This window comes from Acipenser ruthenus, chromosome 17 (genome assembly GCF_902713425.1).
Source record: "Acipenser ruthenus chromosome 17, fAciRut3.2 maternal haplotype, whole genome shotgun sequence".
Taxonomy (NCBI): domain Eukaryota; kingdom Metazoa; phylum Chordata; class Actinopteri; order Acipenseriformes; family Acipenseridae; genus Acipenser; species Acipenser ruthenus.
In genome coordinates this window covers 32,674,214-32,701,645 of record NC_081205.1, presented here as the reverse complement: position 1 = coordinate 32,701,645, position 27,432 = coordinate 32,674,214, and the positions used below count along the sequence as shown (strand labels likewise).

General features: G+C 41.6%; 3 protein-coding genes across 7 annotated transcripts; 2 read left to right on the top strand and 1 right to left on the bottom strand.

Moving 5' to 3' along the window:
• Positions 1 to 474: 474 nt before the first annotated feature.
• On the bottom strand, positions 475 to 4,442 carry LOC117423174 (DNA-directed RNA polymerases I, II, and III subunit RPABC3-like). 2 transcript variants are annotated; one of them, XM_034038661.2, is made up of 6 exons: positions 4,283 to 4,442; positions 3,625 to 3,708; positions 2,436 to 2,519; positions 1,730 to 1,823; positions 1,409 to 1,492; positions 475 to 901 (listed from the first exon to the last, which is right to left on the bottom strand). In XM_034038661.2, exons 2-6 carry the CDS (start codon positions 3,695 to 3,697, stop codon positions 784 to 786), a joined length of 453 nt encoding a protein of 150 aa, XP_033894552.1. In that variant the 5' UTR covers positions 3,698 to 3,708; positions 4,283 to 4,442; the 3' UTR covers positions 475 to 783. The 2 variants fall into 2 exon arrangements, with proteins under 2 accessions (XP_033894552.1, XP_058846420.1); XM_058990437.1 differs by lacking the exon at positions 4,283 to 4,442 and adding an exon at positions 4,114 to 4,260.
• A 2,137-nt stretch (positions 4,443 to 6,579) lies between these two features.
• On the top strand, positions 6,580 to 20,272 carry LOC117423775 (interleukin-1 receptor accessory protein-like). Of its 4 annotated transcripts, none has more exons than XM_058990433.1 (12): positions 6,580 to 6,673; positions 9,862 to 9,951; positions 10,937 to 11,031; positions 14,603 to 14,882; positions 15,340 to 15,529; positions 15,982 to 16,147; positions 16,465 to 16,536; positions 16,914 to 17,043; positions 17,694 to 17,842; positions 18,354 to 18,497; positions 18,724 to 18,867; positions 19,275 to 20,068. In XM_058990433.1, coding segments are annotated over exons 2-12 (1,710 nt in total). In that variant the 5' UTR covers positions 6,580 to 6,673; positions 9,862 to 9,949; the 3' UTR covers positions 19,613 to 20,068. The 4 variants fall into 4 exon arrangements, with proteins under 4 accessions (XP_058846416.1, XP_033895858.1, XP_058846415.1 ...); XM_034039967.3 differs by lacking the exon at positions 6,580 to 6,673 and adding an exon at positions 6,805 to 7,110; XM_058990432.1 differs by lacking the exon at positions 6,580 to 6,673 and adding an exon at positions 8,172 to 8,370 and having other exon boundaries at positions 19,275 to 20,272.
• A 279-nt stretch (positions 20,273 to 20,551) lies between these two features.
• On the top strand, positions 20,552 to 22,129 carry LOC131697991 (uncharacterized). The gene has a single exon (XM_058990435.1). The coding sequence runs from the start codon at positions 20,742 to 20,744 to the stop codon at positions 21,459 to 21,461; it is 720 nt and encodes a 239-aa protein (XP_058846418.1). The 5' UTR covers positions 20,552 to 20,741; the 3' UTR covers positions 21,462 to 22,129.
• The last annotated feature ends 5,303 nt before the right edge of the window (positions 22,130 to 27,432 follow it).

Below are 27,432 nucleotides of genomic sequence, written 5' to 3'. Positions count from 1 at the left end.
TGGACACCGTTGTAACTGATGTTCATTAATAACATCAACCCTGTGTTGCGTACTGCAAAACAGGAACTGATTAAAATAATCAAACCCAAAATATTCCCTGGCATGTTGTGCTGTTCTCCTTGGAGGACTGAGTTGAAAGCCAGCTGATTCCTTCCTTTATTTTTTGGTAACAACTACACGCTGGTCTACACCTGCATTTCAGTGTCTGTGTTAGCTGGTATTGTGTGCATGTCTGTGTGTTGCATCTGTGCTGCAGTTGGTATTGTGTGTCTGTGCTGCAGTTGGTATTGTGTGTGTGTGTCTGTGCTGCAGTTGGTATTGTGTGTATATCTGTGCTGCAGTTGGTAGTGTGTGTGTGTGTGTGTCAGTGGTGCAAATTTGGCGCTGTGGCACTAGATTCTAGTACCAGGGTACCTCATATAGCAGCAGTAGACATGTTTGTTATTAAAAACAAAACACTCAACCAGGATGAAATACTTAAAAATGTTGACTTTTTATTTACACCTCGATGACAGCATATAACCTAGAAACATCAGGGCAGGGCAGAGTGGAGCAGAGGGAGTACAGGCAGCTGTTGGGAAAGCTTCACCTGGAAGCAGTCTCCAGTTTCACTTTGTCCCTCTATTAGACCGTTCTGTTTCATTTCCAGGAGGTCTTGTGTGAAGAAAGGTCCGGGCCAGACACTCTCTTCACCCCCATGCGAAGATATTGTGTGTGTGTGTGTGTGAGAGAGAGAGTCTGTGTCTCTCATTGAACCCAGGGCCGCGCGGGGAATTCCGGTCTCTAGAAGGCCAGTTTCTTCATGAGCAGGTAGACTCGGGAGTCCACCTCGAACCCGTGCAGGTTGTTGGCATCGCCCTGCAGTCGCATCAGGAGACCCCCATAGGATATATAGGCAGAGCTGTGAGGAGAGAAACACACTCAGGTTATTAGGAGGAGAGCCAGCATGTGTATCCATGCGTGTGTAAATGTGTGTTTGTTAGATAGACATTGCTATTTTTGTCACTCCCAGGTAATACAGGAAAGCCACTGCGGGCAGTCTCTTATAAGCTAATGTCTTCTGGCAAAGAGTTAATGTATGACCATGCAAACAGATGCAATCGCTTCTGTAACTGGAGTGTGCTAATACACGAGACATGGTCCTTATCAATGCTGCTATCACAATGTAAGATGCCGGTGTATAGTATAGCAATACAGAGATCTTCACCCCCATGTCTTGTATCTGAACTTTTTCATAGATGCATGTCAGTTTTGGAAGGCGCTAGACTCAGAGGCAGGTGAAACCAATGTATAAGGCCATGCGTCTATTTGCAGTTTATATTTGAAATGAATGATTTCACTGTCCTGCCGATCCATTCGCTTTATTCTTTGTGTCTGTCTTTCAGCAGAGAGAGGGGCCGATACTCACAGGCGTGTTGCAGCTTCTGTCGAGGTCTCGTCCCCTTCGATCTTATACACCTTCCCATACATCACGTAGTCAAACTGGTCCGCCCTGCACGCGGAACACAACGCTCCGGGATTAGTGCGCTCGAGATCCAATTAAAAGTTATACAACTGTCCAGCATTAACGATTTACACAGATCCCCACAAAACACTGTTTTATTCTGAGCGTGCATTGCTGATCATACAAGTCCAAACCTGCTTTCGATATTAAAATGCTGAAATGGTTTTATTGCACAGAGCAGGATTCCCACTGCCTCCCAGTCCCCAAGCTCGTTTCATGCGGTACCTTGAGGGCCTGTCATCAGTGGGGTTGTATTCCCCATCATCAGGGGTGCCGTCCTCGTAAAGGGTACTAGCAATCACCAGGCGGAACTTGTCACCTGAGAGACAGACGCAGTGTTAACAGAATTCTTGTCCAGTAAAAGCCATTGCATTAAAGTACTTTTTTTTATATTATCTTCATTATTGTGTTTTTTAAAAATATTGCTGAAGTTTATGTCACACTACTGACCAGCTGTTTCCTATAATGTACAACAGTACCTCACCTCCGGGAGCCAGATTTCAACCCAAGTCGATGGGGCAGGGTTAGGGTTAGAGTTAACAGGTAAATATCTTTGGGTCACAGTGCCTCCGTCTCTTACCCAAATCGACGGGGCAGGGTTAGGGTTAACAGGTAAATGTCTTTGGGTCACAGTGCCTCCATCTCTTACCCAAGTCGACGGGGCAGGGTTAGGGTTAACAGGTAAATGTCTTTGGGTCACAGTGCCTCTTGTCTCTTACCCAAGTCGACGGGGGAGGGTTAGCATTAGGGTTAACAGGTAAATGTCTTTGGGTCACACTGCCTCCGTCTCTTACCCAAATCGACGGGGCAGGGTTAGGGTTAACAGGTAAATGTCTTTGGGTCACAGTGCCTCTTGTCTCTTACCCAAGTCGACGGGGCAGGGTTAGGGTTAACAGGTAAATGTCTTTGGGTCACAGTGCCTGTCTCTTACCCAAGTCGACGGGGTAGATCTGGATGTTGATGTCGAGGATCAGGTCCATCTTGAAGGATTCGCTTTCACAGTGCAGCCGCGAAACTGAGAAACAGAGAAGCAGATTCAGCTGCTTATCAACACTGAGGGAAAGAGGCTCAGCGCTCAGTACAGCGGAAACAGCCTCAACCCTTACCTCTCTCAAACAGCCTGGACCCTTACCTCTCTCAAACAGCCTGGACCCTTACCTCTCTCAAACAGCCTGGACCCTTACCTCTCTCAAACAGCCTGGACCCTTACCTCTCTCAAACAGCCTGGACCCTTACCTCTCTCAAACAGCCTGGACCCTTACCTCTCTCAAACAGCCTGGACCCTTACCTCTCTCAAACAGCCTGGACCCTTACCTCTCTCAAACAGCCTGGACCCTTACCTCTCTCAAACAGCCTGGACCCTTACCTCTGTCAAACAGCCTGGACCCTTACCTCTGTCAAACAGCCTGGACCCTTACCTCTGTCAAACAGCCTGGACCCTTACCTCTGTCAAACAGCCTGGACCCTTACCTCTGTCAAACAGCCTGGACCCTTACCTCTGTCAAACAGCCTGGACCCTTACCTCTGTCAAACAGCCTGGACCCTTACCTCTGTCAAACAGCCTGGACCCTTACCTCTGTCAAACAGCCTGGACCCTTACCTCTGTCAAACAGCCTGGACCCTTACCTCTGTCAAACAGCCTGGACCCTTACCTCTGTCAAACAGCCTGGACCCTTACCTCTGTCAAACAGCCTGGACCCTTACCTCTGTCAAACAGCCTGGACCCTTACCTCTGTCAAACAGCCTGGACCCTTACCTCTGTCAAACAGCCTGGACCCTTACCTCTGTCAAACAGCCTGGACCCTTACCTCTGTCAAACAGCCTGGACCCTTACCTCTCTCAAACAGCCTGGACCCTTACCTCTCTCAAACAGCCTGGACTCTTACCTCTCTCAAACAGCCTGGACTCTTACCTCTCTCAAACAGCCTGGACCCTTACCTCTCTCAAACAGCCTGGACCCTTACCTCTCTCAAACAGCCTGGACTCTTACCTCTCTCAAACAGCCTGGACTCTTACCTCTCTCAAACAGCCTGGACCCTTACCTCTCTCAAACAGCCTGGACTCTTACCTCTCTCAAACAGCCTGGACCCTTACCTCTGTCAAACAGCCTGGACTCTTACCTCTCTCAAACTTCATCCCATCTGGGTCGATGTCCTTCACGTCGAAGATATCCTCAAACAGGATTCCCGCCATGTCCGCTCAGTCTGTGGAGAGAAGGACCTGGTTACACAGTTTCAATCATAATATTATCCACTTACTTTTACTTGTTCTGTAAGTCATGTGTTGCTTCCAGAATTTGGTTCCGTAAGCAGAAAAAAACATGTTTAAAAAATAAAATATAAAACATATATATATATATATATATATATATATATATATATATATATATATATATATATATATGGAAAAACAATAACGTTTAGAATTATGCTTATAGCCAATTCTATATAGGTGTTTTGTGTTAAAAGAAAAAATAAACATTTTATCAATGTAGTTTAGGGTTACTGTATTAAAAAACTAAAAAAATTGGGTTACTTTAAAACTAATTGTCAAAAGACCACATATAGCTTGTCATAAATAAATTAAATAATAAATGCTAGAATAATCACTTTGTTCGGGAGAAGTGGAAACTGCAGTTATTAAACTGTTACTTCCACTGCTGTAGTTGAACAACACAGTGCCAGCTTCCTTTCACGATCAAAGGTACCGTACGCTTTCTGCCTTTGTCGCTGGGTTCGACAAGAGCAAAACAATAAACACAGGTCCTGGTGCGTGTACCTTAGTTTGTCTGTATCCCAGTTCTGCTCGTCGTCAATACAAATGGTATATCAATCCTGCAAGATCTATACAACAGATTTCATTAATCGCCATTCCCTCCCCGCCGATTACCAACGTGGGAAACCACTGACCTCTCAACTCTGCCCGGTCGGCCTAGCTTCTGCTTCCGGGTGTAGTTTAAAAATGAAGCCGCCTTTGCTCTTTAGTTTGGGAAGATTTGCCCCAAAATGTGTAGTGCCGAAACTAAACTCGTTGGTGCGAGACTAGACTGAAACAGACAGGCTCTCTTTTCTACTAAAACAAACAAACAAAAAATATAAAATGCAAAAGCATTCTGATTGTGTTTCAGTAAATACATAATACCGTTCTTATTAAATCATTTTCAATGCGCTTCACACAGGAATCGTTATTGTTGAGAGGGTAGATTGTGGTGTTTAATATTAACGATAAAGTAATCGTAAAACAGTGTGTAATGAATTCGTGTTTGTTGGTTTATTTTTTATTTTACTTTTTTTTCCCATTTTAAACAGTATTGCAGTACTATTACTATGAGCTTTTTTAAAAAAAATTTTAATTATTATTGTGATCATATATGGTATAGTGTGTGGTCTGCATATGTTAAATACCGTTCATCTTTCTGTTTGCCTGCATCTGAATTCTAAAAGTATTTGGTTTTGCATATTTCTATGGTGTATAGACTAGTAGGCCAGTTGACAGCTCGGTGACCATAAATAAAGCCCTTGTCTCTTTGCTGTACAATCTGTCCGGAGTCCCCTCGTCTGATATCGTCCCCATACACCGCTCCAGAGAAATTCTGTCAGTTTCCGCATGTGCGAAGTGCTATCGTCTGGTTCTTGGTCCACTTTTCACTTTTATTTTGTGCTTACATTAAAAAGGAAAGAGACTGAAGCAGCAGGCTGGTGTTTTCGTGGAAAGACCGATGTTTCTTTTGCCCAATGGATCTGCAGTCGTTGTATGTGCCGGGGCTCCAGCTCTTAAACGAGTGTCTACTGGTTGCAAGTCCCAGGGAGCTGTCCACCCAGGCTGCTGCTCTTTTGCTGTGCAATGATTTGTTCTGTAAGCTGCTTAGGTTACGATTAAGAAAGCACTCCTGTTTTTTGTTCTAATTAGCCTTCTATTGTGCAGACACCGTCACATGCCGCTACATACACACATTATACAAACCAGATTTCAGTTGAGAAAGGCAATGATACCTTCACTGCGGAGTACCCTGGGAACCCCCAGGCTGGGGACCTGATTGAGATATTCCGGCCGACCTATCAGCACTGGGCACTGTACCTGAGGGGAGAGGGTAGAGTGGTCAGAGCTCAGGACTGGGAACCAGCTCAACGACACACTCCTGGAATCCACTGGAAACCAATACTGCGTTTACATGCGCAAGGAATCAACCTGTTTGCAATTGATCGTTTTCTAATCCGAAAACAAACGTTCAGAGTTTACTTGCCAAACTCAATCAGGTTTGAATGAATCAGTGCTTCTGAACCTCGTCCAGCTACCCAATTCCATCTCAATACTGCAGGATATATAGATAGAAAACATCTGATTAGATTCCTGTGCATTTAACCTGTCAAAACCCCAGCCCCTCACAGACAATTTCCGCCTGGGGGGCTGTGCCCTTAAATAAATCACAATATCTTCAAAAGTATAGACAGCACAGGCATGGTTCAGGGCTTGAATTCAAGGTAACCCCTTGGGCATCAAGACTAAAACCTCAGGTGTGATAAAAGTCTTACTCAGTACCACACTGGAAGGAGATATCCAGAAAAAATACATAAAAAAACAACAAACGCTTTTCATTTTTTTATGTTCTATAGTCATTTTTTCAACTTGTAGCATATGAAAAGAGCCAGATTTTTGTCCAGTGCTTCACCAACATGTCTAATATACTGGGCAAAAATTTGAACAAAGGGATCAAATTCTACAGGAGTTTTTACAAAGCTAAGCCCAAGGGTCCCCAAACCTCTCCAAAAATAAACATTGTGTAAATCTTTATGTCAATTGATATACTAAGTTCTAAAAGGGATGTTATCTTCTGGCACCTCACATGCTATCCATTGCCACGTGCATTTGCCTTTGAAAGGCTTTTTCTCCCCCCCCTTATCTCATTCAAGAGGTGGGCGTGTTTGTTTGCACATCGATTACTCTGTGATGGATTGGGTTACAAACAAAGTAAAGGCATGAATGGAAAGCTTGTGACCTCCCCTACAACGTGATCAGGGAGACTTTATCGTCATCAAGGTTGTAAGACCAGAGCAGCAAAACGCAAGCTAGTCGATTGCTTTTGTTTTGAATGCAAATACTAGACACATTGTGAATGGGATATCTCAGCCGTGAAATGACAGATTCGAAAAATTCCTTCGCTGTTTGACGGTAGGTAAACAACGATTTTGATATCAAGTCAGGTTTTTTTTCTCTTTTGCTTTTGTAATAATATTAAAAATGAGTTATGAAATATAATATTTACGTGCAGTTCCGTGTTCCGCCCGCGGGACTAGAGGGCATACGAGGCAAATGTGCAGCGTCCCTTCTAGCCTGCAGTGAGACATATACATGTTGTAAAGTGAGAGTGCAGGTAGTGTTAAACCAGTGTCTGTGCAAAACACACCTGTGTGTGTGTGTGCTTGTGTATGTGTGATTTTATTGAGATGAAAATGGAGCTATGCTGTCACACAGGTGCACCAGTTTGTTAAGTGTTTTGTTAAGAAACGAACCGGGAAACACTTTGCAAAAAGCTTAGTGAATGTGCCTTTGTGTTTGGTGGCGCACCTTGGCCTGCATGACCTGACACATCACTAACTTATACAAAGGTAAGAACGCTTCATTATGTCTATTTTTACTGTCATGATGGTCGTGTCGTGTTGAGTTGGGGAGGATATGTTTATTATATGATGATGATGAGTGTTTTTTGCGTATGACTCCTCCCATGTGTATGATGCGTATGACAATCTAACAAGGTATACAATATTGATAAAATAGGTCGTGAAAATCAATACATTACTGCAATAATTATTAATATTCAGATAAACATTACAGTATTGTGTCAGATAAAAGTTCAGAGAGCGACTTTTTACTGTAATTTCAATGTGTTCCTCTGTGTTTGATACGTTGTGGACTTGTTATGCGTGTTCACCTTTTTATTTCCAAGCAGTTCCTTCTGTAATCCTAGTAGATTGAATGAAACATGATAAGTGCAGCATTGTACTGCTATCAATTCCAGAAATGTTCTCTATTTTCGTAACAATATTTTTCAGGAATATTCCATATGAAGCAGAATAAAAAATAATAAAAAAAACTATTTAGTAAACCAGTATTTATACACGCAACATAATACATGTCTGGCAGAACAAACCCAGAAAGCGAGAGAAGCACAGCCAGCTGGATTTTTGTGTTTGAAAAAGGAGATTTTACTGTACAGTATACCCTTCACAATCCGGGTTACACAGAGGAGGGTAATCGGGCGCCAAAACATGTGCCTAACTGCTTTACAACAGGTTACAAGGCTTTTATTAGGAATGAAACAAGGAAACAAAGAAAAGCCAGTCAAGCTGGGGGTGAATCAGAAAAGATATTTTATTTTTTTATAAATTTAGTAGTTGCCAATTATTTTTTATTATTTTCTCCCCAATTTGGAATGGCCAATTATTTTTAGGCTCAGCTCACCCACCACCTCTGCACGCTGTCCTCCGAAGAGTGTGCCGTCAGCCGACCACTTTTTTTCACACTGCGGACTCACCATGCAGCCACCCAAGAGCTACAGAGTCGAAGGACAACGCAGCTCTCGGGCAGCTTACAGGCAAGCCCACAGGTGCCCAGGGGGAGGGGGGTGGATCTGAACACTTTACATATCCCCTACACCACAGCGAGAACACAAACAAGATAGCTGTTTCTGCATCCAGCGCTCACAGAATATCACAGACATTTGCAGAGCTTTTTGAGATGTTATAGTAATAAAATAATGACTTGAATCGCATGACTGAGGAGTTTGGTGATAAAACGAGTGATCAAATGAACAAATGGACCGCTAATGTTGTTCTTTCTTTATACAAGTCAAATCGCGCACAAGAAAGGTAAGTTGAAACTGCGACTATTTTATATTTTTCTGAAACTCGATACAATTGACCCTACGAGTAACAGAAATACACTCCGTTTCTCTAATTTATCCGCTGTATAACAGATACAACCCTTGTATCTGTCCTGCATATACTTAGGCTTTGTCCAATATATGTAGATACAATGTTTGTTTTTCAGTTTTCCAAAAAGACTAGTGCGAAATATTTAAAGCCTATTGCTTCTTTGGCCGTTCAGACCCACGCACAGTGTAGATATTAGTAAGCCATCATTGCTTACTATGTATAACTTTATTCAACATCTGTATCCACGTGATCAGAACAGGGCGAATTCGCTAAGACACGCACATCAACTCCACCCAAAGGATTTCCAAGCATTGCACATTCACAACCTGTGTGTACTATCCTAACACAACCGGTATAACTCGTAAAACCAGTTTGCACGCCTCTTTTAGTAATAATGTGCTTGAACATACGGTTTGAATAACCCGCTGTTTGCTGTGCTGGCGCGGGACCTTGGAAATCACCCAGTGGCATCTCATTTGTCTCCAAATTGTGCAGACTATGTTTTGGACACAGATGCCCACAGATTACTGCTGCAAGCCTTGGTTAATTTTTACTGTTGCAAGCCTTGGTTAATTTTGTTTTTCGGCAAAGTATCTTAAAGGGGTTACAGCAAATGAAATGACTCCATCTAGCATACCTGCTGCGCACCCCAATTCGCTGTGTAGATATCGTATGTGCTGCTTTGAATGAAACACATAGCTATGTAAGTAGTGTATTACTTTCATGTGATCTGTTACTGTTTGGTTTATTACAAGCATGAAGACATTGTAGGGCTCTGGCAGTGTTTCCAGGTACATTGTTTAAAATGAACATACACATTTGCTATAACAATGTGTCTCTTTCATAACTGCTCATTTTAGGACTACATTCTAGAGATGTATTTCAGGCATCAAAACAAATTAAAAAGAAGGTGTCAACAGACCCTCCAATAAAGGGGTTGTCCTTTCACTCTTGAGAAACTGAGTACCTCTTATTTGAAGTGCTGTGTGTGTGTGTGTATATATGTATGTATATATATATATATATATATATATATATATATATATATATATATATATATATATATATATATATATTATTTAATGTTAGACTCCCTTTGCAAAGCAGTTTCTTAAACTGGGCAATAAGCAGAATGGTCCCAATACGTTGCTAATAACAGTTACTGCTCATACAGACTTGCAACTCAGGGCTCAGTTTAATGTCTCTGTCAGTGTCGGCTCTGAACTATCTGCCTGAGTGTGTAGGAATGGATTAAGCTCGTTTGATTGGATGAAGCGTATCACATGGTGGTGTTTTGCCCTGCACAGAGGGAATGAGCTGGTGTGATTTAAAACTGCTTCTGCTCCAGCCCTCTGATTCACCCGTTCCTGGCATGTGTGCTCCTCATAGTTTACCAGACACCTCTTGTTTTTGTTTGCTTCACAGCGCTGCCTGCCATCTGAACAGACCACATTCTTATTTAAATTTATTATCACAGAACAAGAGGAGTGCCATTCTGTATCCTGCATTGCAAATGTAAGTCATTTCATAATGGGAAATATAATAATTCTTTCTTTCTTTCTTTCTTTCTTTCTTTCTTTCTTTCTTTCTTTCTTTCTTTCTTTCTTTCTTTCTTTCTTCATTATTATTCATATATTTAGGCAATGATAGACAGCTTCATCTCTTAACCCTTTTGTGCTTGTGAATTCTTTTTGTAAGGGAAACCATCTGTAATACTGCATTCATTTTTATTATTATTCTTATTACATGATATAATTCATAAGTGATGCTGTTTAAAAAAAACAAAAAACTGGCCAGCAGCAAAGCTGTTGCTGTTAATTTCATGGGAGGTTGTTTTTTATCAGTGACCTGCTTCATACATTTGTCACTGTCTAGTCAGCCACCTAATCTAACCCATTCCAATGACTGAGCTGAATACAGCCAGCAGTGAAATCATTAATAAATAAATATATTATGATAGCTAGCACCTGTCACAGTGCAAGTCAGTGTGTTTCAGTATTTCTCTCCATTACAACACATTCAACTTTAGGGAGTATGTATTCCTATTGAAAACCCCCTGAAAAGATGAATTAAACAGACCCCATAGTGTCCTAAAAACTTTCTTTCTTTCTTTCTTTCTTTCTTTCTTTCTTTCTTTTGTTCTTTCGTTCTTTCTTTCTTTCTTCTTCTTCCTCTTCATCTTCCTCTACTTCCTCTTCTTCTTTTCCAGTATCCTAGTGGATCTAAGGCATTTATCTTTTACAAAATTTATAATTTCATGCAAATATATATATATATATATATATATATATATATATATATATATATATATATATATATATATATATATATATATATATATATATATTTTGCATGTTCTGTATGGTGAGGTGCTGTATCAATACCCAGCATCACCCAGCCCTTTACATTGGGAATGGTATCTCTGCATTGGGCTGAATGCTTACATTTTACCCATAAAGTTTGCGAGCATGGCTAATATGCTCCCCCTTTATCTCCACAGGGTGTCTTCAGTTCTGGTGCTGTGTGTGCTGTGTGCTGGAGCCTCTACAGGGAGTTCCAGTCTCGCTGCGGGGCTGACTGCACCCCGCTCCGCAGGTCAGTGAGTGTCGTGATGGGTTGAACATTGAACGTTGGGAGGCTCTTTAAAAAGCTGTCAAGTGTAATTTAATTAGCTGGGTACAAGCTTGTCATGTTTTGGAATTGGCACAAATAAGAATTGCTGAAGAGAGGAGAGATCTTAAATGTTTCTGTGAGATTAATGCTACTGAATACAGCTAGACCAGATGGGTCATTGTCTCTGCTACATTGAGCTACTATACAGTACATGAGTCTAGCAGGGTACAGCCTACAGGAGCTGCTCATGGTTTCCACATCACTATACCTATCTGCAGAGCCAAATGGAACTTTACTTTGTATTTGTATTTCTTTGGTTTGCATTGATCCCAGCTTTGTGGTTGAGCAATTAGGTCTGTGTAAAATGTGTCTACTGTTCAGAACAGATCACAAATAGTATATTGTCAGGATGGTGTATATTTACAGTACATCTAGAAATTACCCGAATTGTAGAACCTTTTAAATATGGTAAATCAGGAATTCAAATACCTTCAAATATATTCTTCTATTTTAGGATAAGACACAAAGGACTGTTTGTATCTTTGAAGTTTCATGACTTTGAGAAACGGACAGCTGCAGTCGGCATTCATTTGGAATGATATTGTGCACAGCTGCACACACACGTGTAGCTTGAAACAGCAAGGCTAATTTACTAGAACTTACAATCCCTACAAAACAGACCAGCCCAGAAATGCAATTACATGCTGTTCTGTGGAATAGCAGCTTCCCTATAGATATGCGCATATAGCTAAGGATATAAGACCCTTATTGCATAGCAGTTTCACTCATTCCAGATTTCACTAAGAGCTTGATTAGTCACAGTGTGTATAGGTAACAAGCTCACATGTGTCTTATTAAACTCATAGTAAATTGGGTCAGGTAACGTATCTTATCACTGTTGTTTTAAATGACAAAAAGGAACGGTGGGGAGCATATGGGCTTGTCAGTTCTTGAGTATGTGAATCAACAGTAAATGCCGATCTTGTCTTTGTACTTGAATAACTGTGCAGTGAGTGATCCGCTGTGTTCATTGAGCCGCTAATAACACTCCACTTCTGAACTGTCTGTTAATGAAGCTCAGCTAAGATTTCTGTCAAGCAGTAAAGTGAATTGGATTGGTCCCATGGTCAGGACATTAGTTTTACTGCAGTTGTTAATGTAACCACTGTGCCCTGGCTTTTCCTGCACTTACTGGAACATGTGTAGATTATACATGTGATCGTACAGGTGGTGAAGTAGCAATCTAACAGGCCCCTAAGGAGATTATAATAATATTTCATTTCATTAACTTTTAATCTCCTATTACTGTATGTTTGTTCTGCATCGTTCAACATTGTTGCTTACCAACTATCACAGCAAAAACACATTCTTTATAAACCATTGGGTCTACTTATGTGCTGCTGTGTACAGACTTTCCATTCCCTAACTAACAATTAAAAGGAGCAACTTACAGTTGCACACTCCCTTTTCAGAAGCAACACCCATGTTGCATAGTCTGGTGAATAAATAGACATCTGAGCTTAAACAACAATGGAGAATGAGAACACACACAATGGGATATCAAGCAGGGAAGAAATTAAACATTGAGAAAATAATAAACGTTATAACCCACTGCACTTATAACCCACTGCAGACTGCGCATGAGCCAAGGAGAAAGTAAATGCTTTCGCTGCAATATTGATATTTAAATGGTTACAAAGCCACCCTGTTCTCAAGGGAATGTGTGCAGAATGGAATTCATCCATCACAATCCATATGTGCATCAAGCCACTTCTGAATGCAGTGCAAATCCCTGTCAGTGTCCCTCTTATCCATTCCGAGGTTATAGATTTGTTTGCAAACCACTTCGGAGTCTTGTGGTAATTAGCAATGACTGCTGGAACAATTTGCCTTGTCTGTTAGCAGTTAAATGAGCTGCAGGCGATTCATAAATCATGGCATTGGGGATCTGACACAAAGCAGCTTAGCCAGACACCATCGGCCACGGCAGATGAATAATCAGAGCCACTTGGGTAAGTGTAGGAACCCAGCTCCTCGACAAGGGTTTAAGCAGCCCCATTCCTGCACAGCCACTTCAGATTGCTTCTCGAGTGTATGACTGTACATAGAAAACACTGTACAGTATGTGAGCAAGGTACTTTACCTAGATTGCTCCAGTAAAAACACAACTGTATAAATGTATGTACAAAATAATGTGATATCGTGTAACAATTGTAAGTCAGCTTGGATAAGAAATTAATAATTAATTAAAATTAATAACAGTACTGACACGCAGCATATTAAAATAGTTTCAACCAAAGCTTTAAAATTAATTTTGGTTCTTCAGTTCATTCAAAAGTAGATCAATTGCTACATCCTGGTATCCTTGTGTGGGGTCACATGGTCTGATTACATAGAGGCCATTGGAGTGAGTTTGAACAACAGCACACAAAGTGATTGGGCACCAGGAGTAAGCAGCAGCAGCAGCTGTCATCACTCAGCGTTGTCTTTGAAATATCTGCAAACACATGCAATAAACAAAAGATCTTCAACAGAGATCATTTGACTTGTGTTGTTAAGAGAATTGAGTAAAACCTTGGTTAGCACAACAAAGTAATTCATTATTTGAATTCAAATGCATTTCAAATATATTAATTTATTTAACCAGGACAGAACCCTTGAGACAGACATCTCACTGTGAAGGGGGTCCTGGCAAGAGAAAACGGAAAGAAATAACAACATTATAAAATCAGTAAGAATCAATAAGTCATTGTGGCAACGTGGTTTGCAGTGCACAGGTGTAGAGGTTATGCAGTGCTCAAGACAATGACAAACAACAAAGTATTGGTGAAAAGGTGGTTTATTCATAATCCAAAGTCTCATGACAACAGTAAAGACATGGAGGGCTGGCAGTACACAACGATGTGTATTGCACAGTTCAATAAACAACGTGTTGCAGTCCTGAAATAATAATACACAGTTTGAAATGAATAAACACAGTAGAACACACACAAAGACACACACGTGCTGTAGTGCTCGTGGTGAAATACAATTTACTCGTGCACAGTGGTGAAGTGTTGTGCTGGCCTGTAGTGACAGCTCCGGATTGTGTTAGCCGTCTAATAAATAACAAGCAGTACAATTAGATGATACAAACCACAAAACACTCACAGTTATTTTAAACTAGTCCTTCAGCATTTCTCTTAACCATAAACAAAGGAAAGGATCACCTAGCCACGTCCCCTATTTGTACCGTCAGTCACGCCCCCTTGGTTAGCGAGTGCAGCCGTTTCTCCTCCAATCCGCAGTTGCCACATCACTTTCCCTCTGGGGCGATGACTTAATGTATCGCAGCTGCTCCCTCTTTCTAGATGGCTGACTTCCACCTAACCCTTTCACCAAGAATGTTTCTGTCTCTGTCACAGTCATTCAAACAGGACAACAGTAATACAAAACAACAGTAATACAAAACAACAGTAATACAAAATAAAAGCACAGAAAAGTAAAACAATTCCAAAGTATGTGATCTTGGTCGCAGTCAGTGTTACAGGAGTGCATCCTTCCTCTGTCTCAGACAGCTGTTATGACTGGGACACAAATAGGACCATGCAGGTGTACGTGGGGGAGACCGTGAGGCTGAGCTGTCCGCTGTTCTCCAACATCACGAAGTATAATTACAGCACCGCCCAGGAGGCAGGACTCACTCTGGCCTGGTATTGGACCAGGCAGAACCAGGACCTGGAAGAGCCCATCAACTTCCTCCTCAAAGACCACTGGATCAGCAAAGAAATGGACATACTGTGGTTCCGTCCCACTTCCGTAAACGACACCGGAGCCTATATCTGCATGCTGAGGTGAGTTCATTCACTAAACATCGTGTCTCTAATTACTGTGTATTTACATAGCAGTTACATAGTAAATACATGTGTTACTTATAAATACTTACAATGTTATTATATATAGTTACAATGTACTTAATGTGTAAATCTTTTTTCCATGCTATATGTAAGTACACAATTGTATCAGAAAACAGTTAGGTTTAGAGATAGGGATAGGGTTAGGGTTATAGCATGCAAAGAAAATGCACATTAAAGTACATTGTTACAATGAATAATAACATTGTAATTATGTGTAAGTATGTATTTATTCAGTAACTGCTATGTAAGTACACAGTGGTACCTTTCGTTCTTTATTCATGTTTCACAACGAGAAATAAACAGCTCTGGATCTTTGAGAAGGTTTCTACCCATGTCTTGAGTTTCTTACTAGCGTTGTAATATTAATACGTTTTGTCACACTCTTGCCTTTCAGAAACAACACTCACTACTACAAGATCGCTGTTCCGCTGATCGTCCTTCAGAAGGATCCTGGCTCCTGTGTCAGCTCACACGTCCAGCCTGACCGCATAATGATCCCCCTGGAGGGGGATGGCGAGCTGTCCTGTCCCGATATTGAAGGGTATTACCCGGCACAAGAAAAGCCTCCAATCAGCTGGTACAAAGTAAGGACCTTATCACACAGGAGGTCAACGCCACTCCCAGCATAGCATAGTGTAATCAAGCACAGCACAAGCATGGTAGTGTCCAGAGGGGTACGGTAAAGCATATTAATAAACATGGCAAACCAGGGCAAATGCATAGTATAACCATGGGAAAAGCAAAACTGCTGTGCAAGATTACCTATTATTATAAGGGGAATCAGCTTATACATTTCGTTATACCGTCTCAGCATGGTTGAACTTTCACTGTTGTTCATCCCAGTACTACGTTTAAACTTCCACCCTTGTTCAGGACTGACATTAAAGCTAGGTGCAGTCAGACTGATTGCAGGTGTCTTTGTATAGTACAATAGGTGATGGGGAGGTGTGGAGCCGCACCTAGAATGATAAGCTAAACATTATTAAACTGGTAACTGGTCCATTTTTGACCACCTGCATTTTTTTTGATCCTGTAGAACTGTACACCAGTGGAGTCCTACAGTGAGAAGCAAGTCAAGTACAACAAAATATATTTTAACATAATGAGACAAAACTATGCTGGGAACTACACCTGCATTGTGAACTACACTGTAAATGGAACCACTTCCACCCTAACAAGGACTGTATTCGTCAAGGTCGTAGGTGAGACATCACGTGTTTATGATGCTTGCGTGAAATTGAATAATGTTACCTTTTTAGTGTTGTAGTCACTTACAGTTAAAATCTAATATCCCTCAAGTTTTTTTTTTTCTATATTAGAATAATGTATTCATGAAACTTTACTGTTACGTCTTAACAAGCATGGAGAAACACAATGATGGTTCATTTATTGTTTTCAACCTCCAAAGAATTTTAATTAGGCAGAGCGATAAATGTTTTTTGGACAAAATCCGGACTTTACGTTTGTTTGATTGATTGTATAAGTTGACAGATTGATTTCCTTTTTTTTTTTTTTCTAGGCCCACCTAGTATGCAAAAGAAACCTGTCATCCACAATCCTAACAACCAAAGCGAAATTATTGTGACACTGGGTAAAAAAAAATATATAAGAAAAATCTACTATTTATTATTCTCTTTAACCTTGAAAGTTTGTCATGTGTTTGGCCTTAAATGACACAGAGGGTCAGGTTTTTACTACAGAGTGGTCCTTTCATTTGCATAACTATGAGTGATGGAGCTCAAAGCCAGTTCACAACCCTTTCTCCCTTCATAGAAATATCCTATCAGCCATGTACTCTAATCAGCAAATAACATCCTGTGACAACCAGTAACTTGCAGTTCAGTAGATGTTAATAAGGAGTGACCACCTTAGCAATTAGATTTGGTTAAAGGAGTAGTGGAGAGGCTGTGTGTCGCCCCATTTTCTGCCAGTAATACCTTGTTGGTTTGATGATCTGTTCAATCCCAGGTGCCCTGACCAAGTTGTCCTGCCAGGTGTTCTTTACATTTGTGATGAACTCCGAGACTGAGGTGTGGTGGACCATCGACGGGAAGAGAGAGGAAACCTTCACAGATCCGAGGGTTGAGATCTACACCAGGTCTGTGCATGCCTTTAGATTACGATGTGCATTATACAAGTCATACATAGAAGGTGAAGAGTCTGCTAGTGCACAAGAGAGCAGTACATACAAACCCCCGCTGAGCTCGGATTGTGCAAAATAACATCAGTTAAACTGAGGGGGACACAAAGCCACTTTGCAGCTTGGAACGTGGTTTCAGGGGACGTGGTTTCAGGCCACTGCACTGCACGGCACACCAGGGGAGATGGGGTTTGACTAGGTTTCCCTGTCTTCTGGAACCAGATTTCAAGCCACGGTTCCTGAAAATGTGGCTTTGTGTTCTCTGAGCTTAAAAGACGCTCTACACTTATTAACATAAATCTCAAAAATGAAGATCCTGTTAAACTCTAGAATTCTGCTAGGGTGTGCTACGCTTTGGATGATGAGATGATAATTTTACAAACCTGTAACTGGTGCACGGTTAATTACTACAGATTGCAATCAGACCTACAATGACTCAGCATGTACTTGCAGTTTCATTGCTCTGCTTTGAATGTTTTGTGGCCAGGGACCGGCTTGCTATGCATTATTTCCTGGCTGGGTTTGTGACCAGGATCATCTTTGCTGTAGATTGGAAGCCATGGCTAGGAGTGATTACCTTTCAAATCCTGTCTTGAATTTTGTTCCAGTGTTGAGTGTAAAGAACTGGAGGATAAGATCATAACAAAGACTCTGCAAATTAAGGAGTTCAGCTTGCAGGATGTGAAGCGGAACTACACCTGCTTCGCACGAAACGTCCTCGGAGAAGTGAGCAGACAGGCCAGTTTGAGATTGACAAGTAAGGGGTGCACATGAGCTGACTGAACCCCAGGGTTTGAGCCAGGATTTCCAAACATGCACAATTAGGATTGTGACACTTTGTAATAGCTTTGTTTCTGTAGCTGCAAGTTGGTTTAAAAAATAAATATTTACGGGCTTCTTTAAAAAAATAATAATTATAAGATGCTATTAAAATGTGCCTTAATAAGCAGCACAGTATATTAATACTTTAACCCTATTCAACCTAATGCTTCCAACCCAGATTGTTTTATTTAGACCCAAGTGCACTTGCAGTGGCTTTGTATTCCGTTTTGATGTTTGTGTTCAATTGGCTGAGGTTCCTGAGTAATTGCATTGCAAAGCAATATCCTTTTGTGTTGTGCACATCAGCTGAGGAGTGTGTGTTCATCCCAGCATGTTGATTGAATACTACACCTCATTAGAATTGATGCAGTTTAAGATCTCTGTATTGACTGCGCTGGTCAGTATGTTGGTACTTTCTAATGCAGTATCTCTGTCCTGCATTGCAGCTCCCGCACCCATAGTAGAACTGGCCTGTGGTCTGGGGGTCACCCTGTTACTCATGATCTCGCTCTTCATCGTCTGTTATGTGTACTGGCTGGAGCTGGTTCTGCTGTACCGGGCTCACTTCGGCACAGATGAAAGTGTCACAGGTAGGGTTGAACTGTGGTGCCAGTTAACTCTGTGTAATAAGAGTGTGTTGCCCTCTGCTGTTCCTTAATAATCACTGCATATATATGTATATATGTGATTAGAGCCTGGGGTGTGGTATTCACGAAACCATCTGCTGTAATTGCTGTATTCTTCTCTGGAAAGGTGCCTTGGCCCCAGGTGTATAACGCGCCTGTGTTTCTCAGCTGTCTTAATTCTCATTGGCAGATGGAAAGGAGTATGATATCTACATTTCTTACGCACGGCACGCAGAAGAGGAGGAGTTTGTTCTGCTCACGCTGCGCTCCGTTCTGGAAAACGAGTTTGGCTACAAAGTGTGCATCTTTGACAGGGACAGTCTACCTGGGGGCAGTAAGTACACAGCAGCTCCGCAGCCAGCCACTCACATAAACATTCCCCTTCATAGTGATGATTATTAGCGTCTTTTATTTTTTTGATACAGTAATATATTTTGAGTTATGAAATGATGCAGTGTTGGAATGTTTCATTCAGAGATTTCATTTAATGTCACACACGCTTTCAGTACAGTATTGATAACCCTCCAGCTGTATTCCTTAGTTACTGGAAGGCAAGCAACAGGGAAAACAAAGACTATCACAAAAAAAAACACTTAAACAGCAATTTCAAAAACATGCTCACGCTCCGATATTCTGACACACAAAACTACAGTTTGAGAGCAGGATCCTCCCTTCCTTGCAGCAGTTCCTGTGGCTGAAAGCATGAAACAAAACCTAACTTTTCAATGCCTTGTTCCTCAGCCATCACAGACGAGACTCTGGGCTTCATCCGGAGAAGCAGGCGTCTCATTGTTGTCCTGAGCCCCAATTACCTCCTCAAGGGAAGCCAGACTTTGCTGGAGCTCAAGGCTGGGGTTAATAACATGGCCCAGTCTGGCAGCGTGCGGGTCATACTGGTTCAGTTCAAACCATTGAAAGCTGCCGGACAGCTAAAGGAGCTGAAGCACGCCCGGGCAGCGCTGACAGTTCTTAAATGGAAGGGGGAGAAGTCCAATGACCTCCACTGCAGGTTCTGGAAGCAGCTCTGTGTAGCGCTCCCGGTGAAGAGAAAGCTCACCCCAGAAACTACCCCTCGGTAAAGGTTCTGCCTTCTACCCTGAAGGGCACATGTAAAACACTGGGGATTTTTTTTGTTGTTGTTAGCAATGGGTTTTAAAGACTGCAGTGTGGAAAGTGTTTCTCTTATGCTAAGTCCACCCACTGCAGAGCTAGAAATCTTAGCAGATGGAGGCACAGAGTGATGGGTAGCGCTGCTCTGTGGCTACCACCATGCGCCTTAGGAGGGCGCTGTAGACCACAACACTGAAGAGCTACCAACACATTGTCATGGAAACTCGTTTTTCTTATGAAGGGCTGCTGTTAAGAGCAGCATTTCTTTTAAGTGTCACTTTCATTTTCGTCTAGTTGTATTTTATATCTGTTAGGTAAAATATACATTTATATTTTAATGCATGTGAATATACTTGCATATATACATTTATATTTTAATGCATGTGAATATACTTGCATATATACATTTATATTTTAATGCATGTGAATATACTTGCATATATACATTTATATTTTAATGAATGTGAATATACTTGCATATATACATTTATATTTTAATGCATGTGAATATACTTGCATATATACATTTATGTTTTAATGCATGTGAATATACTTGCATATTGGTTACATATGTTTGGTTTTTTTGTTGTGTGTTTTTTTTTTTTTTTTTTACATATTTTGTATCTTATTTTTCATTTTACAATTTTATGGGAGAATAAAGAATTGTTAAAATTTTAACCTGTTTTTTTCTTGTTTTCTTTCTCTGTTTTTGTGTTATTATTATTTTGATCCATTTCCATTTACTACGAGGTCAGTAGGGACTTTACCTACAGAATGTTAAAGAGAACCGTTTCAATTCATAGTTAGTGTATCAGGTTTCCATATAGTGTGTACTACACTTTCTCACAGAGGCATTACATTCTGTGTGCTACGAATGGATAAAACCAACCAGGGATATTCTGCACACAAAATGAGAGTTTTACCAGTCTCCCCTAACCCTAGCCTTGATCTTTAGAACCCACACATGCTCATGTTCTCCATTCTCATCCCAATATGCATTGCTTGTGTAGAACCATGTGTGCTTCTTCCAGACAGATTCGTTTATTTATTTATTATCACTTCCAAGAGAGACCCAAATGAGAAAGCAGGGAACTCTGAATGCTTTCTCGTCTGCTTGTCTCTTTAGATGCGGCAGAGGCAGTGTTGTGTTTCATTCAGTGTAGCCGCAGACTGATGGTCTTCCTGAGTCCAGATTACGTGAATGAAAAGAGCATCAGCATGCTGGAGTTCAGACTCGGGGTTCTCTGCCAAAACACAGGTGACCCCAAGATCATCGTCATCAATTACAAACCTGCTGGCTCACCCTGCACGGAGCTCCTGCAGCTCAAACAAACAGCTTTCATCAAGTGGAAGGGGAAGAAACCCAAGAGCCCCCAGTCCAAATTCTTGAGGACCTTGGCTGCAGGGGTCCACTTGATAGACAGTTCCTCCTCCCATTCGGACATCAGCGTGGATTGGCGTCTAGCGAGACAGGAGGGAGGCAAGAAAACGAGGCCGAGCGTCGCATCGAAGCCTTCACAGAGCTCCAGCACGAAATCCAGAAGAGGAGCCTCTCCTTGCATGTCCTGCAGGGTTTGTGTGACCTACCGGGACAATGAGAAAGTGGTGCATTGCCTGAGCTGTGGAGCCTCACAGCCACCTCTCCACAACCAAGACTACGGCACTGAAATCAGCTGGACTCACGTGAGACCTAAACTAGACCTCCAGCAACATGGGGCCCCAGTTCACAGACATACTCACCACTGCTCCCCTGTCTGCTTCATCCAATCAAAGAGGCAGCTGTGTTCTTTAGCAGGTAGACCGGAACAGCCTTTGTAAGGCGAATCTGCAATATATTCTTTTTTTATTTAAAATATGACTAGAAATTAGTATGACTTTAGGAGGAATGGGCACTTTCCCTTTTTGTTTTAAAGCAATGCCTTTTGATTTAGGTGCATCCAGGGGTGTTTCACAAGGAGTATGACTGACGTACAGTGCCAACCATGGCTGCTATTTGCAGCAGCTCTAGCTCAGCATCTACCGGTACAGGGTACTAATTGATAAAATAAAGGTTTATCACTTATTGAAATGGAACACAAAGTGGGATTCGTTGCAGAGCTGTTTGGTTGTAGGGATCCTCAAAGTAAAACTACAGAACACTTGTCTGGTGTAATTCAGGCTATTTCAGTGTAGAACAAAGGTAAATGTGCTGGTTCATTGTACTGTACTTGTCATGGTGTTATTGGAGCTTTTATTAAGGCTATCACAGCACCACCTGCTGGAGATTTAACACATTACAACAGACGGCACAGAACCTCATCCAAACCCTGTTCAGGTAATCAGACTGAACTGCGTTAATAGAGCGTGGACTGGCTGCAGAAGAGGACACTTGCACCTGTGCTTTGAGTGTCAGGAATGCAGGAACACACCCAGCTGCTTGTATAAGTGAATATATAAATACAATGAGAACGCTATGCATCCAGCATTAATACAAACATGATCAGTTAACATGCAATGAATAAGATATTACATATGTTTTAATAGACTTAAACCATTTTTAATGTCTTATGCAAAATGTAGTGTAAAGCCATGGTGAATCATGAAAACTCACCAAGGACACATAATAAAGCTGTGACACAAACATTCATAGTTCTTCTTCTTAATAGTAGTAGTAGTAGCAGTAATAGCAGTAGTAGTAGTAGTAGTCGCATTTATTAGTGCTTGACCAATGGAGACACATTCAGATTTTGGATTTGCACTGGCAGGTCAAGAATTCCACATTCCACATTAAATGGTCTGTACAAACTGAAACTAGATACAGAACAGACAGCCACAATCAGCCAGGGGTGAGTGGATCAATGTCTGGACAGGTTCTGTACCCGTGTGAAGGGGTTTCAGTACCAATACCACAGAGAGGTACATTCCATACCAAGATCACCGAAGAGCATGCTGCGTTTGGCAGCAAAGCCAGACCGTTCCATAGTCCATAACAATGATTGGATGCCAACGAAGGTGTGGAATGTGCATTGTAATGCTGATTGTTACTTATTCTTATGTTTTTAATGCATTCTAGGTTTTGAATTGTGGTGGAAAGTACTTCCTTCTAAATACGTGTTTATTTTTCAATTGTTCTCCTGGGTATTACTGGTGAGTATCTGGTGAAGAGGTCTCAGGCAGGTTACCTCGGATTGAAAACCGGTTTGAAGACCAGTAATCTAGTTAATGGCATATACTTGGCTTCACTCGGGTCACTGAGACAAGATGCGGCAGCTGTAATCTCTGCTCCCACTCATTTTGTATACAGAATTTACATTTACTATAGTCAATAGTCACAATTGCAGAAGAGCAAAAAATACAATTTGAAACTGCTTTTCAATCAGTCGATGAAATAGTTTGGGAACCTGGTAAAAGAGTGGTGTAAGCAGAAACAGAAATAGAGGCTGATGCAGAACAACCCACAGAATTGGAGCTGTGCAGCAGATTCCACAGAGAGTGTTCTCTTGGGGCTCTGTTGTACTGGAACATTTTTATTCCAGTTTGTGTGTGCTGCATTTAGAATCCTGTGCAAACAACAAACAACAAACCTGTTTGCATCTAATAGCTGACAGTTTTTTTAAAATTTTATTTTAGATTTTTTGTTAAGTCTTCTGGACCGCTTCTCTTGTGTTTACACAAAGCAGCCAGTTCTAAATCCTGTAATTTTGCAAGTGTCCTTTTGAACTGTGATGGAATGTTAAGCAGGGCTCACCTGTTGACAGGTGGGCAGGTTCAATAGCCCCCACACAGCAGTCAGGTGACGTTGAGCCAATGCAGTGTACATTGGCAATGGAAACAGAATCCGGGTGTGGTTGCATGAATCCTAGCACAAGTACCTCAGAAAGGAAAAAAGAAAAAGCCATGGAAACAATGATACAAGGAAAACCTCAGTGCAGCACCTGACTTAATGTGTACAGGTGGTGCTTACCGACTTATTTATAACCGTCACTGTTAATCAACCTGATCTGTTTGTGTTGTGTTTCACTGATATTACAAAACTGGCAAAGCCTTGTGTTTGTACAGCAGTTACTGTACATACTAAGCAGGCTGCTGTCACAGGGTTAGAGTGGATTTGCAATGCACTAGTTGTCAATTAAACTTTGATTTATATGGCACTCAGCAAATGACACTTGTTAAGTGTTAACCAGTTACAACACTTCTGCAATGTGCATGTGTCACTTTCATTAACAAACCCAAAATCTGACAGCACCCAGAAGAGACACAAAAAAAGGTTAGCTTCAATAATGCCCCGTGTTGCATATTACACAAACACAACAGAAGACATTGACCAGAAGTGGTCAAAACATCAAATAAATCCATTCCAGATCATTACCAGAAACCAGCTGATGAAGAGGACTAGCATGGAAGGAATTCAGCACACAGGAACACTTTTCAAACGTGTTCTTAAATCAAACGCTAAATAATTTTTTTTTTTAAATACACCATCTTGACAACGTAACCCATTCAGTGCCACTGTCCTCATCTGAAGACAGGCTACTTTGTAATTTTTTGGAGCATTTTTTTAACTGGCCTCTACCTGTTATTTTAAGTTTTTCTTTAACTATAGTGTTATGATAACATCCTCTAATTCTGTTTAGACTTAATTCTAATTCTACATTTAGACTTAACTCAAAAGTTAAGTCTAAATGTAATGTGTCATATAAATTCATAAATACAGCTTGTTTTCTGTTTTTCTTTCAAAGAAAGCGTTAGCATGGCCATCTCTTGCATAGCACACGTTTCTACACCAATCTCATTATTCTGGACTACTGTTTTATCATTGTTATATTACAGTATGTTTTGAATTGCTTTTCTTTTACATTACCATTCCTTTCATAACGTCTTGATGTGAGGTGGCCACAGACACAGCCCGTCGACACCTATAGTTTAAATGGACTCACTTTGTTCATCTCATCAACGGTTTGAACCCTGTCATGCCTTGCAGATATTTTAGTTTCGATGAGTACTGATAACCTCACCTTGCTTATCCAGTGAGGAGATCTTCAAACCTTAGATAAAGTCGATAGAAAACAAAACAATAATTAATCATAATAAATAGAAGCAGTGGGCACACGTACATATGCTGCCTGAAGGTGTGTTTGGATAGTTCCTTCACTGTTCAGATAAACATCTCGGGTCCCATTCATAACGCGGGATTCTCTTTTAGACGCCAGTACAACAAAATGTTGATGCGCTTAAAACCGGTAGCTATTTGCATTTCAGACGCACGCAAACCAAAATACAACAGATAGTATTGTTGAACAATGGTAGGTGTGCTTGTTAAGTTTAGTCTTGTTTTATACTCTTTCAGACTCATTTATGCAGAGCTAAAAACACATAGTCAGACATTCTTTTTTTCTAGTCATTTAAATAATAACTTCAAATGGACTGTTTTTTTTTTTTGGAACATTTAATAGTATTAACCCTTCGTCAGCGACAATGAAGTCCATACGCCACTTTGCCTTTGAAGTCCAGGGGATCACCTGCTTGTAGTTGATAACCGATTCTTTACAATAGCCTGCTTATTACCTGCAAAAGTGCAGTACTCAGAAATTTGATTTTGTGATTATTTTCTTTATTTAGTAGATTTTGTACATGTTGAGTTTGTATATACAATATCATATTTGTTTTTGTAGTTTGTATTTTGTCGCTCTTATTGAATCATAAAGCATAAGTGTTCAGGCAAATGTATTGCAGTCCGATAGACTTGAATGATTAAAATAATTTGCAAGAGTTTGAACTATCATTCTGCCAAATTACTCATACCTTAGACAGGCACTGTAGAACAGCTAACCATACCCTAAATTGGTTAATTGGACCAATTAAGCGTCTAATAAGGTCCAATAAAGTACTTTAGGATGCAGTTGGAATAAAAACCTGCAGTGACACCGGCTCTCCAGGCCCGAGTTGTGCACCACTGGTGTAGACCCTGCTGAGACCTGAACCATGCAGACCCTGCTGAGAACTGAACCCCTGCTGAGAACTGAACCATGCAGACCCTGCTGAGAACTGAACCATGCAGACCGTGCTGAGAACTGAACCATACAGACCCTGCTGAGAACTGAACCATGCTGACCCTGCTGAGAACTGAACCATGTAGACCCTGCTGAGACCTGAACCATGCAGACCCTGCTGAGAACTGAACCCCTGCTGAGAAATGAACCATGCAGACCCTACTGAGAACTGAACCATGCACACCCTGCTGAGAACTTAACCCCTGCTGAGGACTGAACCATGCAGACCCTGCTGAGAACTGAACCATGTAGACCCCGCTGAGAACTGAAACATGCAGACACTGCTGAGACCTGAACCATGCAGACCCTGCTGTGAACTGAACCCCTGCTGAGAAATGAACCATGCAGACCCTACTGAGAACTGAACCGTGTAGACCCTGCTGAGAACTGAACCATGTAGACCCTGCTGAGACCTGAACTATGCACACCCTGCTGAGAACTGAACCATGCAGACCCTGCTGAGAACTGAACCATGCAGACCCTGCTGAGAACTGAACCATGCAGACCCTGCTAAGACCTGAACCATGTAGACCCTGCTGAGACCTGAACCATGTAGACCCTGCCGAGACCTGAACCATGTAGACCCTGCTGAGACCTGAACCATGTAGACCCTGCTGAGACCTGAACCATGTAGACCCTGCTGAGAACTGAACCCCTGCTGAGAACTGAACCGTGTAGACCCTGCTGAGAACTGAACCATGTAGACCCTGCTGAGAACTGAACCATGTAGACCCTGCTGAGAACTGAACCATGTAGACCCTGCTGAGACCTGAACCATGCAGACCCTGCTTAGAACTGAACCGTGTAGACCCTGATGAGAACTGAACCCCTGCTGAGAACTGAACCATGTAGACCCTGCTGAGACCTGAACCATGCAGACCCTGCTGAGACCTGAACCATGCAGACCCTGCTGAGAACTGAACTATGTAGACCCTGCTGAGAACTGAACCATGTAGACCCTGCTGAGAACTGAACCATGTAGACCCTGCTGAGACCTGAACCATGTAGACCCTGCTGAGAACTGAACCATGCAGACCCTGCTGAGAACTGAAACATGCAGACCCTGCTGAGAACTGAACCCCTGCTGAGAACTGAACAGTGTAGACCCTGCTGAGAACTGAACCCCTGCTAAGAACTGAACCATGTAGACCCTGCTGAGAACTGAACCATGTAGACCCTGCCTCAACCTTGAAGTTAAACTTCAAACTGTATAATCACTTCATAGCATTGTAAAGAGTGGAATGAAGATTTAAAGTAGGTTTCAAAGACAAGGAAATGCACATTAAAAAACGGTCCTCTACTGCTTCTGCATGGCACACAAGTGTAGCGAATGCTGCAGCTGCAGCTGGGTAATCCTTAATGATACAGCTTAGAGAGAGCTGACCAGGATCAGAGCGGGTACATATCTGAGTGACAGCCAGCACTTCACACTCCCAAAGAGAGCTCTGCAGATACAGCAAGAGCAGCAGTGTTGAAAACCTGCTCCTTTAACATGTCAGCGTGTGTTAGTGTAGAGTTTGAATTCTCTATTGTTAAAATGCAGGTGCAGCCTGTATCAAAACAATCATTTCCTCATTGTCCATGCTGACTGGGTTTCAATGTCCCCGATACTCACCTTGGTGAGAAATAATTCAGCAGTGGAACTGGCTGTACTGGTATATTTGTTATTTTGTATTTAGAGGTCCAGCATAACATATTATTTTATGCAGAGTTCTAGTTCTGTATGGAATCCTACAGATTTCTTCCTTGCTTCTATTCAG